The sequence below is a fragment of the Trachurus japonicus genome, chromosome 1 (genome assembly GCF_045865225.1).
Source record: "Trachurus japonicus isolate A0001 chromosome 1, Traja_1.0".
Taxonomy (NCBI): domain Eukaryota; kingdom Metazoa; phylum Chordata; class Actinopteri; order Carangiformes; family Carangidae; genus Trachurus; species Trachurus japonicus.
This window is the reverse complement of record NC_140907.1, coordinates 5,303,870-5,319,214: the sequence shown is the minus strand read 5'-3', so window position 1 is coordinate 5,319,214 and position 15,345 is coordinate 5,303,870. Positions and strand designations below refer to the sequence as shown.

Here is a 15,345-nt window from a genome sequence, read left to right as displayed (position 1 = left end):
GTCAGAGAAAGACAGGAGGAAGGTGTTCAGGGGAAAATAATGAGTTTCAGCTGCAGTGATGGCGAGGATAACTAACACCGACTTGCCTTTGTGGACTCTGAGCTTCATCTCTGTATTAGGATCAAATATTAATCCATCTAATTTACACCAATGTGTTGTTCCATTTTCCAGGGTCAGGTTATAGCTGGTTTAATTGCAGGATTCTTTTCATAATGTTATCACATAAGCATTTCATATTTTGTGTCAACTCTTTACCCATGGTTTTAATTAGATGGTTGTTTTTACCATAGTCATCCTGAGAGACATGATATATTTATCCACACACTGTCTTTTTTTAAGCAGATGTGAATTAGTCTCATCTTCTGGGTGCATTGGTCGCATCTGAGTGCAATTAACACATTGTGACCTTGTGATTTCCGTGTGTGTGTGTGTGTGTGTGTGTGTGTGTGTGTGTGTGTATGTGTATGTGTGTGTGTGTGTGTGTGTGTGTGTGTGTGTGTGTGTACACACATGGTGGGTGTTACTAGTTTCACTTCTTCACTTCTACAACATATGCTCAGTGAGCATGGGGAAGAAAATCTATATATTGGTTTTGCAGTTTTATTTTATTGTAAAACAAAACCTCTAAAATTAAGTGGAAATTATGTATTATAATAACTTTCATAAATTATTTTTGATTTCTTGGTTATTTGTCATTTACTTCTTTCTGGTACAGTAATATCTGTCCTGCGTAAATTAAGTCAGAAATATTAAAATAATTGTACAATTACAATAACATGGATACATTGCCTTAATAACATGGATACATTGCCTTAGAAACATACTGTTTGTGAGCGCAGAGTACAGTATTTGCTGTTGTTCAGACATTATAATAAACTGCTGATTCATCTTTTGACATGTCTGCGATGGTGGAGTAGGTGACCTCTGCAGGCCGAGGTGTGGCGGTCCTGCTGTCTGCATGTGTAGTGATGGAGACAGTGGAGTAAAAGAGGTCGACCGGTTGGTTCTGAGCCTCTGATGAGACGGAGACACGGGAGAAAACCCCGTCCCCGTCTCTGACGCTGTTCGGCCTGCCATCTGCGTCTTCCTCCTCATTGGCTGGTAAAGAGGAAGTGGCGATATGGCGTGCATCTTGACGACATGGTGTTGCATAGACTGTGTTATGGTCCTTTCCTGTTTGGAGAGAGGATACACTGAACATGTGAAATCGCTGTGAAATGAAAACTACATTTTCACTTTAAAGCAGAAGTAAGCGGAATGTTTGTGTTAAAGCAGATATCAGTGGAATGTTTTTGTTAATATAAGTCCTAAATAGTCCTATTTTCCGTCAGCAATCACTTACATGAAGTATTTCAGCCTAAACACGAGTCTCTCCGTCACTCTGCTCTGCTGTAACCCGAGGAGAAAATTTTCCTTGTGGGATACAAGTGTTATCCAATGAGGGGAGAGAACAGCATGAAGGGCTGTGTGTGCAGCCAAGGGATGCGCGTGAATGTGGTGACGTAGCACGAGGACCAATTGATGCCTGACAAGGGCGGGGGCTGCTAACTCATGGTGCGTTCAAGGAAACTCGTACTTTGTGTTTTTCCTTCCTGTGAAGTCATACCAGTTCGATCTGGTACGAGTTCACGGGTCGGAAGTTACGAGTGGCCGTTATAGGGAACTTTCACAGACAACAGGACGGTAAAAACACGAGCTACGGGTTACCTGGAACGCTTGTGACTTGAAGCTGTAACTTACGGTTTCAAAAGCCTGCCTTGAACACAGCATTAGCCGAAACGGCCGTGCCGCTGTTATCTGCTTTAATATAAGTCTTAAATAGTTATATCTTCCGACGGCAATCACTTCTTCTATAGAGTGTTTGGTCTGAAACACGGGTCTGTCAGTCACTCTGCTCTGCTGTAAGCCGAGGAGAAAACTTTCCTTGTATCCTACAACCTTTATCCAATGAGGAGAGAGAACGGCATAAAGGGGCGGTCCTCTCTGTGGCCGTCATTTATGAAACTTGCGTACACCAAAAAAATGGGTGTACACCAAATTCACCGCAAGGATCGGCATTTATTAATCTGAGCGTGAGTGTACGGTACGCACAAATCTCACGCCAGCTCTGACCAGGTGTACGCACATTTGGAACCAGCGTAGAACATGCAGGAAGGAGTGCTGCTGTGTCAGAATGATTATTAAACCATAGTCTAATAACGCATGTTGTTGTTGTTTATATTGATAAAAAGATAAAAAGTAGCCAAAAAAAAAAAAAGAAACGATAAAACCAAGTCTGTGTTGAAAATATAACTCGACTTTTATTTTGGGCAACTGAGATGAATTAAAAACCACGACGTGACAGATGCTCGTTAATCAGCTGTGTCAACAGTCAATGACAGACAGACCTGTTATTGTAGATCACACACACAAACCAACATCTGCAGCACCAGAGCATGACCGGACGGCTCCTCAGTCTCTCTCTCTGACGGACACCGGAGGGGGGGGGGGGCTCCGCTACCTGTCCATGTGCAGCTGATCTCGGCGGAGTGTTTTTCTTTTCTTTTTTTTTTCCCGTCACCGGGACCTGTCAGCGGGACATCGAGCCGGTGTTTCACATTCCTCCATCAGCCGAACCATGCCAGCGGTGCTGATGGTCATAAAGTCGCGTTCGCAGCAGTAATATGCCTATATTTCTCCTCAGTCACTTGTGTTTAGTAAACTGCAGGAGCATTTCATTAGATCGCTGGTTTTCCCGACGTGGTCGGTCACACGTGCGTCTGCAGCCTCCATCCACCGGGATGACGCTTATCAATCACAAAATCTATCAATCTATCAATGTCCAGATATTTAATGTTGCCGCCCTCTCCCTGTTCAATGCGGTAATGTCGGTAAAGTCCCTCTTCTTGGCCGTCTTCCGTGTCTCCATGTCGTAAAAGGGGCAGGGCGACGCCTCTAAAGCAGGAATATATCGGGGCGTGACATTTAAATGACGCTCGTTTTCAGCCGCCGGATTTATCACCACCACGCCGGTTCTACGCCGAAATCAGCAGCGTACACACTTTTAGTAAATCACACGTGACACTTGCCGTACACTGATATTTACACCAGAATCTACACCAGATCCTGCGCAAGTTTAATAAATGAGGGCCTGTGTGTGCAGCCAAGGGATGCGCGTGAATGTGGAGACGTAAGGACGAGGGCGGGGACTGCTAACTCCATCGGCTGACAGGAAGTTAGCCAAAACAACCGGATCGCTTACTTCTGCTTTAAAGGACAATTCCAGGCGAATTCAACTCGGGGGTGTATTTTCCTAACATTTTAGGTCTAAAAGAAGGAATCTGAAGATTTTCAGTTTAATCACTCCTGTTTTGCGGTAGTTGTGTCTGTCCCTGCATCGCCACGGCAGCAGTGAATGGGAGTGGATGTAAGTTCCGCTGTTTAGGCTGTTTACAGCCCTCGAAGCCGCAATGTTTTTCCACAGACAGCGTCAGATGGCTACTCAAACATGCACCGAGAAGTTTATTTACTTCAAGCAAGCCGACGTGTTTGTAAAACTAGATCTAATTCAAAGTCTCCCGGAGTCTCGCGCAAGACCCAGTTGCCGTGCTTGGTGTGTTCACATGCAGTGGGAAAAGCTCCCGTTTGTGTCATAAACACAGGAATATCAACTCTTTACTTGCTTCAAGTAAAAAAAACTTCTCGGCGCATGTTTGAGTAGCCACCTGACGCTGTCTGTGGAAAAAAATGTACACTTGAAGCAAGTCAAGAGTTGATATTCCTGTGTTTATGACACAAGCGGTAGCTCCTACTGCGCCTGAATACACCAGCACTGCAACTCCGGGCTCGCGCGAGACTCCGGGAGACTTTGAATTAGATCCAGTTTTAACATGTCGGCTTGCTTGAAGTAAATAAAATTCTGGGTGCATGTTTGAGTCACCATCTGATGCTGTCTGTGGAAAAAAATTGCGGCTTTGAGGGATGTAAACAGCCTAAACAGCGGAACTTGCATCCACTCCCATTCATTTCTGCCGTAGCGATGCGGGGACAGACACAACTACTAGTGGGGCGGATTAGCTCAATATTTTACACCAATCGTTCACTTTGTGATAAAAGTATGAAATTTGGTAGATGTGTTGGTGAATATGTTTCAGACAAATCTGGATATTGGGCCACCTCAAAAGCGCCCCCTAGTGGCCGTGGCAGCCATTTGTTATGCAAATAAATGAAAGATGAATAAAAACTGCCCTTTTAATAATACCAACTGGTCATGTATTGTATATTGTTGGAAAGCCTGATTAGTCACCTTTACAACAAGATACAGTTTGTAAGGATCGTGCATTCATGGAATGAGCAACGGGGCTAAACGTGTGGGTAGCGCCCCCCAACAATGTGCATCCCCTGTGGGGCGGATTAGCTCAATAATCGACCAATTGATTTATACAAAAACACTACTGGAGAGTTCATTTTTCTCTGATAAAGAATGGTTTTACCATCTCAGCGACCTTTCCATTTGATTCCTGGTGTCATAATTATATGAAAAAGTGTGTTCATTTGTCTTTGTATGATGTCTGGTTTAGGAGTTATGAAAATTGGCATTTTCGCCATTCATGCGGACATAAATTCAAAATGGCCGGCAAAAAACCCCCATGGAACATCAGTTGACCCGGGCAACAAGCAAAAATCTTAAGTAGACATCTTAAGGGTCCTTAAAAACCAAAAATGTTTGAAACATATCCAGCAACACATCAACCAAATGTTGTGCTTCTACCACAAAATAAACAATTCTTGTGATTTATTGAGCTAATCTGCCCCACAGGGGATGCACATATTTGGGGGGGCGCTACCCACACGTTTAGCCCCGTTGCTCCTTCCATGAATGCACGATCCTTACAAGCTGTACCTCGTTGTAAAGGTGACTAATCAGGCTTTCCAACAATATACAATACATCACCAGTTGGTATTATTAAAAGGGCAGTTTTTATTCATCATTCATTTATTCGCATAACAAATGGCTGCCACGGCCACTAGGGGGCGCTTTTGAGGTGGCCCAATATCCAGATTTGTTTGAAACATATTCACCAACACATCTACCAAATTTCATGCTTTTATCACAAAACAAATTGTTTAGCTAATCCGCCCCACTATACCGCAAAACAGGAGCGATTAAACTGAAAATCTTCAGATTCCTTCTTTTAGACCTAAAATGATAGGAAAATACAGCCCCGAGTTGAATTCGCCTGGAATTGTCCTTTAACATTCTGACCAACACTCAATATTTGTAATTTGGCATTTAAAAAATAAACAAATGCCAAATTAGTACATGATAACAATAAAAAATACAACCTGACAATGAATATTTGTTGCATTATGCCCTTCCCCAACATTTTGTTTTAAACAGTCAAGTAAAAAATAAAAACATCTGTCCAGCACATGACACACTCTATCCTTACATGATCCATTCAAACAAGAAAAACTCTCTGAAATAAACAACCTGTTCAACACGTTCTCACTCCCAGTGCGTCAACCCCCTGACGAACGGTCACTGTCCCTCCTCGTCACATGCCTGACTCATTAGGTACCCGTTTTTCGTCATGAGGTGACGAGCGGGGATTTCAATTCATTCCAATGCAACCCCCTTCGCGGCGATATGTGACGCTCAGAGTAAAGTGATCCAGCCGACCGGACGCGGCGCTGAACGACGCACTGAGCTGGAAAACTTTTTTTCCCCTTTGAAGCTTTATTGAACCTGGTGTGTCTGACATAACTTTCATCCAAGCCGTCATTTTGGTTATTATTTATTTACTGATCTTGGCGTTGGTGCAGAATAATAAATAAACAAGCAAACAAACAAATAAATAAATTACATCCTTGTCGGAAGACCAGACGGGGTGGGGGTGTGTAATAAATAAATAAATAAATAAATATTTTTGTCCCGTGCTAATTGTCAAGATCCGCATTTCGATTAAACTCGCCTTTCTTCTTTTGTACGAGTTGTTGGACGACTGCATTTTCATTTTATTTACTTATTTCCCTGTCCTAAGTCATGTTTATGGATACACAGTTGAACATATTGTCATTTTACCCTCGGCATTTTCCCCTCACTTTGCTCTGTTGATTCATGTCATAAACACGTTTTGTTCATTAAAAATATGTGGTGTTTATTAAAAATATGTTGTTCATTCAAATCGGTTGTTGTTCATTGCAGAACAATAGAATATTAATACGGTGATTTATATACAGATATTGATCGCGCAGTGTGACCACAATCACTACGCACGGAGGCGTGAGGGACATTTGAAACAGCTGTATCAATCGTCCCTGCAGCGACTACTGACACTTCAACCTGTTTTGGCTCTAAACTTCAAAACTATGACATTGCATAGTTTAGGACCTGTTTATGTACGAATTCATCTGTTGTTAGGTCATATTATTATTGCATGAAACACACAATACAACTTTTGATCACAAAAAAACTACCGCACGTAACATTTTACTTTCCGTAGTAAAAAAAACAGGTTCGCGCTAATAACTTTTGAATGGCGTGACGTAATTTCACAAGCTTTCCCAGGATTGGTCGGTGTTGAGTGCTGAACTAGAGGATGTGACGTCATTGCAACGGCGCCACCGGTCGCGACCATAGACTGCGACACTGCCATCTACGGCGTCTGGACGGAACTACAACACCTTAACAGTGTGTTTGTGATCATGAGGAGTGGAAATTAAGCCATGTTGATTTAATTCAACAGCATGTGAATAAACAGTGAGGAATCAGAACAGTTAGACAGCTCTTTTTCAACAAAGTCCAAATAATTCAAGTAACTCAAGTCATATAGGCCTTTTTTTTTTAATTGCAGAAAACAACATTTCTCCCCCCTTCTCCCTCCTCCCGCCCAGGAACCTTAGTTTATAATATAGTGTAGAATGAACCCGTCCACTGTAGTAATGTTTATGCACAACTGCACCACTTTAGCCAGCTCCTTTATTTCTGGTTTTACATTGGACAAACTGATTAAGGCTCCATTTTCAGGAGACACAGCTATTCTTTAATAACTTCCACATTCGTTGGGTTACGTTCAGAGGTTTATCAGGGCAGGGCCTAGGGTCATCCAGTGTTAGCAATTACAGACCCATCTGACCTTCACAGGGGTCACAGGTCAACTTTTCATGTGAAATTTGACGATTTTTGCTATCAATTCAGGCATAAAACACCAATACTTGGAGCTGGGAAGCTGAAATCTTTAGATTCTAGTCCAGACCTTGGAGCAGATTGAAGATCAGAGCTGTGCTCCACTCAGAAGTGTCCAAAATGGCCATGGTAAGTGTCAAAGGTCACAGGGGTCAAACATCAAAGTTAATCCTAACAAAACACACACGCTTTAAGTAATCATCATGAAATTTAGATGAGTTGTATATCAGAGAGTCCTCTATCATTATATTGTATTCCCATTGCTCTGGGGGCCACGGGGGGCCCCTGGGGGCCACTTCGCTTTCCCATGCTCTCACAGATTTGGGTGTCGGGTCAGTGGATAAGGGCCTCACAATGAGTCCACAGGCCAAGTTTCAAGTGATTTGGTTGGTTTCTATGGAAACAGCGGCCTCCTGGAGACAGAGGAATGCGGCTGTTTGAAGCCCCGCCTCTCGAAAAGTAATGGCTCAATCAGGACCGAACGCACATCAACGCGTTCGTCTTGGGCCCCCGGAACCACTGATATCAAATTCAGAACTGTACGACTTTTAGAAATATATTTCATCCATTTCAGCTTTTCTGACTCAGAAGGTCTCTCAGGCATTAAGTCTGAGAGGCTCTGAATCTGAAAAGCTGAAATGGATGAAATATATTTCTAAAAGTCGTACAGCTCTGAATTTGATATCAGTGGTTCCGGGGGCCCAAGACGAACGCGTTGATGTGCGTTCGGTCCTGATTGAGCCATTACTTTTCGAGAGGCGGGGCTTCAAACAGCCGCATTCCTCTGTCTCCAGGAGGCCGCTGTTTCCATAGAAACCAACCAAATCACTTGAAACTTGGCCTGTGGACTCATTGTGAGGCCCTTATCCACTGACCCGACACCCAAATCTGTGAGAGCATGGGAAAGCGAAGTGGCCCCCAGGGGCCCCCCGTGGCCCCCAGAGCAATGGGAATACAATATAATGATAGAGGACTCTCTGATATACAACTCATCTAAATTTCATGATGATTACTTAAAGCGTGTGTGTTTTGTTAGGATTAACTTTGATGTTTGACCCCTGTGACCTTTGACACTTACCATGGCCATTTTGGACACTTCTGAGTGGAGCACAGCTCTGATCTTCAATCTGCTCCAAGGTCTGGACTAGAATCTAAAGATTTCAGCTTCCCAGCTCAAAGTATTGGTGTTTTATGCCTGAATTGATAGCAAAAATCGTCAAATTTCACACTAAACCTTGACCTTTGACCCCTTCTGAATGTGGGATTGGTCTGAAATTGCAGATAATGGGTGGCCCTAGGCCCCTGACAAAACCCTGAAACTTTCAGACTTCCAGCTCAAAGCATGTGGAAGTTATTAAAGACTATCTGTTGAATTTAGTCTTGTACACAATGGGGGATTAGAAATGAACACTGCTTTTTGGCCATTTTGGACACTTCCGAGTGGAGCAGAGCTCTGATATTTGGCACCGTCAATCTGCTCCAAGGTCTGGACTAGAATCTAAAGATTTCAGCTTCCCAGCTCCAAGTATTGGTGTTTTATGCCTGAATTGATAGCAAAAATCGTCAAATTTCACATGAAAAGTTGACCTGTGACCCCTGTGAAGGTCAGATGGGTCTGTAATTGCTAACACTGGATGACCCTAGGCCCTGCCCTGATAAACCTCTGAACGTAACCCAACGAATGTGGAAGTTATTAAAGAATAGCTGTGTCTCCTGAAAATGGAGCCTTAATCAGTTTGTCCAATGTAAAACCAGAAATAAAGGAGCTGGCTAAAGTGGTGCAGTTGTGCATAAACATTACTACAGTGGACGGGTTCATTCTACACTATATTATAAACTAAGGTTCCTGGGCGGGAGGAGGGAGAAGGGGGGAGAAATGTTGTTTTCTGCAATTAAAAAAAAAAAGGCCTATATGACTTGAGTTACTTGAATTATTTGGACTTTGTTGAAAAAGAGCTGTCTAACTGTTCTGATTCCTCACTGTTTATTCACATGCTGTTGAATTAAATCAACATGGCTTAATTTCCACTCCTCATGATCACAAACACACTGTTAAAGGGAAAGGTGTTGTAGTTCCGTCCAGACGCCGTAGATGGCAGTGTCGCAGTCTATGGTCGCGACCGGTGGCGCCGTTGCAATGACGTCACATCCTCTAGTTCAGCACTCAACACCGACCAATCCTGGGAAAGCTTGTGAAATTACGTCACGCCATTCAAAAGTTATTAGCGCGAACCTGTTTTTTTTACTACGGAAAGTAAAATGTTACGTGCGGTAGTTTTTTTGTGATCAAAAGTTGTATTGTGTGTTTCATGCAATAATAATATGACCTAACAACAGATGAATTCGTACATAAACAGGTCCTAAACTATGCAATGTCATAGTTTTGAAGTTTAGAGCCAAAACAGGTTGAAGTGTCAGTAGTCGCTGCAGGGACGATTGATACAGCTGTTTCAAATGTCCCTCACGCCTCCGTGCGTAGTGATTGTGGTCACACTGCGCGATCAATATCTGTATATAAATCACCGTATTAATATTCTATTGTTCTGCAATGAACAACAACCGATTTGAATGAACAACATATTTTTAATAAACACCACATATTTTTAATGAACAAAACGTGTTTATGACATGAATCAACAGATATTCAGCAAAGTGAGGGGAAAATGCCGAGGGTAAAATGACAATATGTTCAACTGTGTATCCATAAACATGACTTAGGACAGGGAAATAAGTAAATAAAATGAAAATGCAGTCGTCCAACAACTCGTACAAAAGAAGAAAGGCGAGTTTAATCGAAATGCGGATCTTGACAATTACGCACGGGACAAAAATATTTATTTATTTATTTATTTATTACACACCCCCACCCCGTCTGGTCTTCCGACAAGGATGTAATTTATTTATTTGTTTGTTTGTTTGTTTATTTATTATTCTGCACCAACGCCAAGATCAGTAAATAAATAATAACCAAAATGACGGCTTGGATGAAAGCTATGTCAGACACACCAGGTTCAATAAAGCTTCAAAGGGGAAAAAAAGTTTTCCAGCTCAGTGCGTCGTTCAGCGCCGCGTCCGGTCGGCTGGATCACTTTACTCTGAGCGTCACATATCGCCGCGAAGGGGGTTGCATTGGAATGAATTGAAATCCCCGCTCGTCACCTCATGACGAAAAACGGGTACCTAATGAGTCAGGCATGTGACGAGGAGGGACAGTGACCGTTCGTCAGGGGGTTGACGCACTGGGAGTGAGAACGTGTTGACCTGTTATTTATTCTTAACAAGACAGCAAATTAGTTATAGCTGCAAAAAAAACCTTTTTTTCTTTTCTTTTTCTTTAAAAAAGGAATTAGCACGTGTCACATTTGTGCAACAACTGTATTTCAGTTTCCTGTGTGACCGATTGCACTTGTGACAAGACTTCTTGAAAATCACTACATCATTGTTACAGCACATTCACACAGGGTTTGACTTTTGTATATTTGGTCCTTGGTTCAGTTGTAATTCTGCAAACAAACCAGACGTCGTGCACAGACCTTTCCCACTTCTCTGTTGTCAGCTACCACATCCACAGCTGCCTAAAGTTAGTGTTGTCATGACATCCCAGAAGATAACAGTTAGAGTAAAAAGAGTGGAAAAATTGCTGGGGGATTATTTTGAACATGAAAATGTGAGGATGTTTCAAGTTTATAAAATTACACATCATCAGGAACTGGAGAATTGTGAAAGCCAGAATGAATGGGCAAAATCAAAATGATTGCAACTACACTAGCTCTACTATGGTGGCCATGTGCTACAGTGATGTGGCTTATTGGTGTGGGTTGAACAGCCATAACTTGTTCAAAGTTGTTTCTCCATGGTTGCTGACTGCCAACCAGATATGAAGGTGACAGATATGTGTCAATATAGGTGTGAGTTTGTTGTTGGGTGGTTGCATAGAGCTGTAAAGACTGCTGGATAGAGGTTTCCCACTTACCAATTACTGATAAAATATTCTTATTAGGCTAATTATTATTCTTTTTTAAATTATGATTAAAAACACCACACACAATCTTAAACTATTCTGTATTCTATATTTTCACTTTCTCAAATAGAAATCGAGTTCAAGTAAAATGCAGCATTTAAAAATATCTGAGCATGATTGACGGCCTTGATTACATGACTGCACATGATCAGGGGTCGCCAGAAATTTGTGATGTCAAAATGGGGTCACGAGCCAAAAAAGGTTGGGAACTACTGTCTTACTGTGTTTCTCAGTGGTTGCCATAGACATCTGTGATAGTTGTTCAGAGCGTCATCAGGTGGCTGGTAGGTGGCTGTTCTAATTTTCAAGTCTGCGTAGCTGTAGTGGTGTTTTCTACCAACAGCTCCTTTTAATATCATATTCTGAAAATATTCTTGAAAAATGTTTTTTTTTTTTTTTTTATACCTGTCATTGCGCTGATGTCTCCGTTTCGGTATTTGAAGAATATCAGCAGCACTGTCGCCAGAGCCAGCACAACCACGCCGAGGCCTACTCCGATGTACACCAGCGTCTCTGAAAGAGAGGCAGCATATCGTCTCATGGATGCATCGCTCAGGACTTTCTGTCTCTCACACACACATATCCACACACACCAAGACATCACCTTATGAACACTAAGCTTTTGTATAAATTGCCTCACCCGGATTTGACTGCGAGTCAACGCCATCGCCTGTAAAAAAGGAAATGAGAATAATAATTATAATCACTTTGTTCATTTCCTGCTATGGCTGTCTGTGGCAACAAAAAAGAGAAGGCCCAGTTTGAGACAGTGTTATGAAATACTGACCACATGGTGATGAGAGGAAATAATGCAAAAGAACTAATTCTGAAATGGATGAGCCATAACGGTTTCATAAAAGCCACTTCTATACAGTATGGTAAAAACTCACCCTCTACTTTGAGGTCTACCCTGGTGTATGTGTCCACACCAACTCTGTCTATTCCACACCAATAAAGTCCTGAGTCCTCCTTTGTCAGATCATTGATGGTCACAAAGAATGTGTTTCCTTCATCTTTAATGCTGTATTTCCCCTGTGAGTCTTTGTCCGTTTCTCTGCTTCTTATTAGGACATCTTCATCGGCACAGGCTCCCCTGCAGAAATATTTGATGTTGGATTGTGCGTTTGAATGAGAGCACTGTATTCTGATATCCTTGTGAAGCACTCCTGTTACTGAGATGGCTTCTGCCTCCCATAATCCTACACAAAACACACACAGCAACACAATCAGGTCAGATCTTTGTTCTGTTTTCAACCAGCTGTTGCATTTAAATTAAAAAAAATCTTTAAAGAATTCAAACCAACCACACATGCTATAGTTTTGCAACTTTCACTAAAATGTAGCCCCAATACTTTAGCAACGTTTATACTTGAACTCAGTGCAAATTATGAAGTCCATCACTCTGTTTTTTTTTCAAAAACTGTAAAACTTAGTAAACCTTTCTTGTCAAACAATGTTTGCTTAAAGCAGAAGTAAGCGATATTTTTGTGTTAATATAAGTCTTAAATAGTTATATCTTCCGACAGCAATCACTTACATAGAGTGTTTGGACCGAAACACGGGTCTGTCAGTCACTCTGCTCTGCTGTAAGCCGAGGAGAAAACTTTTCTCGTATCCTACAATTTTTATCCAATGAGGAGAGAGAACAGCATGAAGGGCTGTGTGTGCAGCCAGAACCAGTCTGGTGCAGCCAAGGGATGCGCCTGAATGTGGTGACGTAGGGACGAGGACTGTTATGGTGCCTTCAAGGCAACTCGTAACTCGTGTTTTTCCGACCTGTGAAGTCGTACCAGTTCGATCTGGTACGAGTTCACGGGTCGGAAGTTACGAATGGCCGTTATAGTGACTTTCACAGGTAAAACAGGTCGGAAAAACACGAGTGGGTTGCCTGGAACGCTACAAAGTCGTAAGTTGTGACTTGAAGCTGTAATTTACGGTTTCAAAAGCCTGCCTGGAACGCAGCATTAGCCAAAACGACCGGATCGCTTACTTCTGCTTTAATTGACACCAAATTTGCTACGCTATATCTTCAGACCGTCCTCCACAAAGTTACCTTTTTGATAATTGAAAAATTGAGCCTATAGTGCATGAAAACATTTGACTGTAAACAGACTGTAAACACATACCGGCCAATTCTTGCTAAATACATTTTCAATCTGCCTGAAAAAAGACAAATATTCTGGAGTCATGGTTGATGAATTATCAGAATTTTCTCTCAAAAAATAAATTTTTGAAAACATTTAAAATTCTGCTCTCATAGGAACAACTGCAGTCAATGTAAGAATGGTATTTTTAAACATTTCTTTCTTATGAAGCAAAACACTTATTGTAGTGGGGCGGATTAGCTAAACAATCGTTCACTTTGTGATAAAAGCATGAAATTTGGTAGATGTGTTGGTGAATATGTTTCAAACAAATCTGGATATTGGGCCACCTCAAAAGCGCCCCCTAGTGGCCGTGGCAGCCATTTGTTATGCGAATAAATGAATGATGAATAAAAACTGCCCTTTTGATAATACCAACTGGTGATGTATTGTATATTGTTGGAAAGCCTGATTAGTCACCTTTACAACGAGGTACAGCTTGTAAGGATCGTGCATTCATGGAAGGAGCAACGGGGCTAAACGTGTGGGTAGCGCCCCCCCAAATATGTGCATCCCCTGTGGGGCAGATTAGCTCAATAAATCACAAGAATTGTTTATTTTGTGGTAGAAGCACAACATTTGGTTGATGTGTTGCTGGATATGTTTCAAAAATTTTTGGTTTTTAAGGACCCTTAAGATGTCTACTTAAGATTTTAGCTTGTTGCCCGGGTCAACTGATGTTCCATGGGGGTTTTTTGCCGGCCATTTTGAATTTATGTCCGCATGAATGGCGAAAATGCCAATTTTCATAACTCCTAAACCAGACATCATTCAAAGACAAATGAACACACTTTTTCATATAATTATGACACCAGGAATCAAATGGAAAGGTCGCTGAGATGGTAAAACCATTCTTTATCAGAGAAAAATGAACTCTCCAGTAGTGTTTTTGTATAAATCAATTGGTCGATTATTGAGCTAATCCGCCCCACAGGGGATGCACATTGTTGGGGGGCGCTACCCACACGTTTAGCCCCGTTGCTCATTCCATGAATGCACGATCCTTACAAACTGTATCTTGTTGTAAAGGTGACTAATCAGGCTTTCCAACAATATACAATACATGACCAGTTGGTATTATTAAAAGGGCAGTTTTTATTCATCTTTCATTTATTTGCATAACAAATGGCTGCCACGGCCAATATCCAGATTTGTCTGAAACATATTCACCAACACATCTACCAAATTTCATACTTTTATCACAAAGTGAACGATTGGTGTAAAATATTGAGCTAATCCGCCCCACTATTGTAAAAAAATAAATCACCAACATTTCTATGCTGTCAAGATGCAGTATATGTATTATCAGATTTTAGTCTTGATAACAAAAGTTTTGATATTTTGACAATTTTTGAAATCTGCCTTGACAACTGCTGCCTGGCTGGTGTCTCGCATTTGTGAAGCCACACACCAGGTCTCATTTATAGCCAATTAGCTCAATGAGTTAAAGTGTCAAAGGTTGTAAGTTCAAATCTCAGCTGAACCAGAATGGATCTTGTTATTCTTGTAATGTAAGAAGGTGCTTTAGAGGTTCTCTCTCACTTACTCTCACTCTCACTGAACAGCACCTACAAATCTCAAACTCTCAAAATGCATTAAAAGACAACACAGATTACAGTTGTACCCAGAAGCCGACTGCTGGTCACCCTAACAGTGACAGGAAGGTGAGTTACAGTAAAAAGTTCACCACAGAAAGGTAACAACCACAAAGGTCATACATAGATAGAGGAAGAACACAGAGGGAAGAAAGAATAAATTTCAGGAAACATACCTCCGACAAGAAAGACAAAAATGAGTAAAATCTCCTCCATGGTGTTCACATAGTTGATATGTTTTTCACTCTTCCTTTGCCCTTTCTCAACCCTAAGTTCTTGTCTTTGTAAGTCTCTGCAAGTTACTTTCAACACTGCATCTCCCATTGGTTCCTCTTTATTGTCGCACTTCCTGTGTCTAGCAGTTTCCCCTCTCTCCTAACCACTCAGAAACACATGAGACACAGTAGAAGCTCCCAC

General features: G+C 41.7%; 1 protein-coding gene across 1 annotated transcript; it reads right to left on the bottom strand.

The window, feature by feature from the left end:
• Positions 1-528: 528 nt before the first annotated feature.
• Positions 529-15,276, bottom strand: LOC146991270 (uncharacterized). The gene is made up of 5 exons (XM_085788286.1): positions 15,105-15,276; positions 12,080-12,388; positions 11,841-11,859; positions 11,595-11,755; positions 529-1,173 (listed from the first exon to the last, which is right to left on the bottom strand). The coding sequence occupies exons 1-5, from the start codon at positions 15,250-15,252 to the stop codon at positions 860-862; spliced, it is 951 nt and encodes a 316-aa protein (XP_085644412.1). The 5' UTR covers positions 15,253-15,276; the 3' UTR covers positions 529-859.
• Between the last annotated feature and the right edge of the window lie 69 nt (positions 15,277-15,345).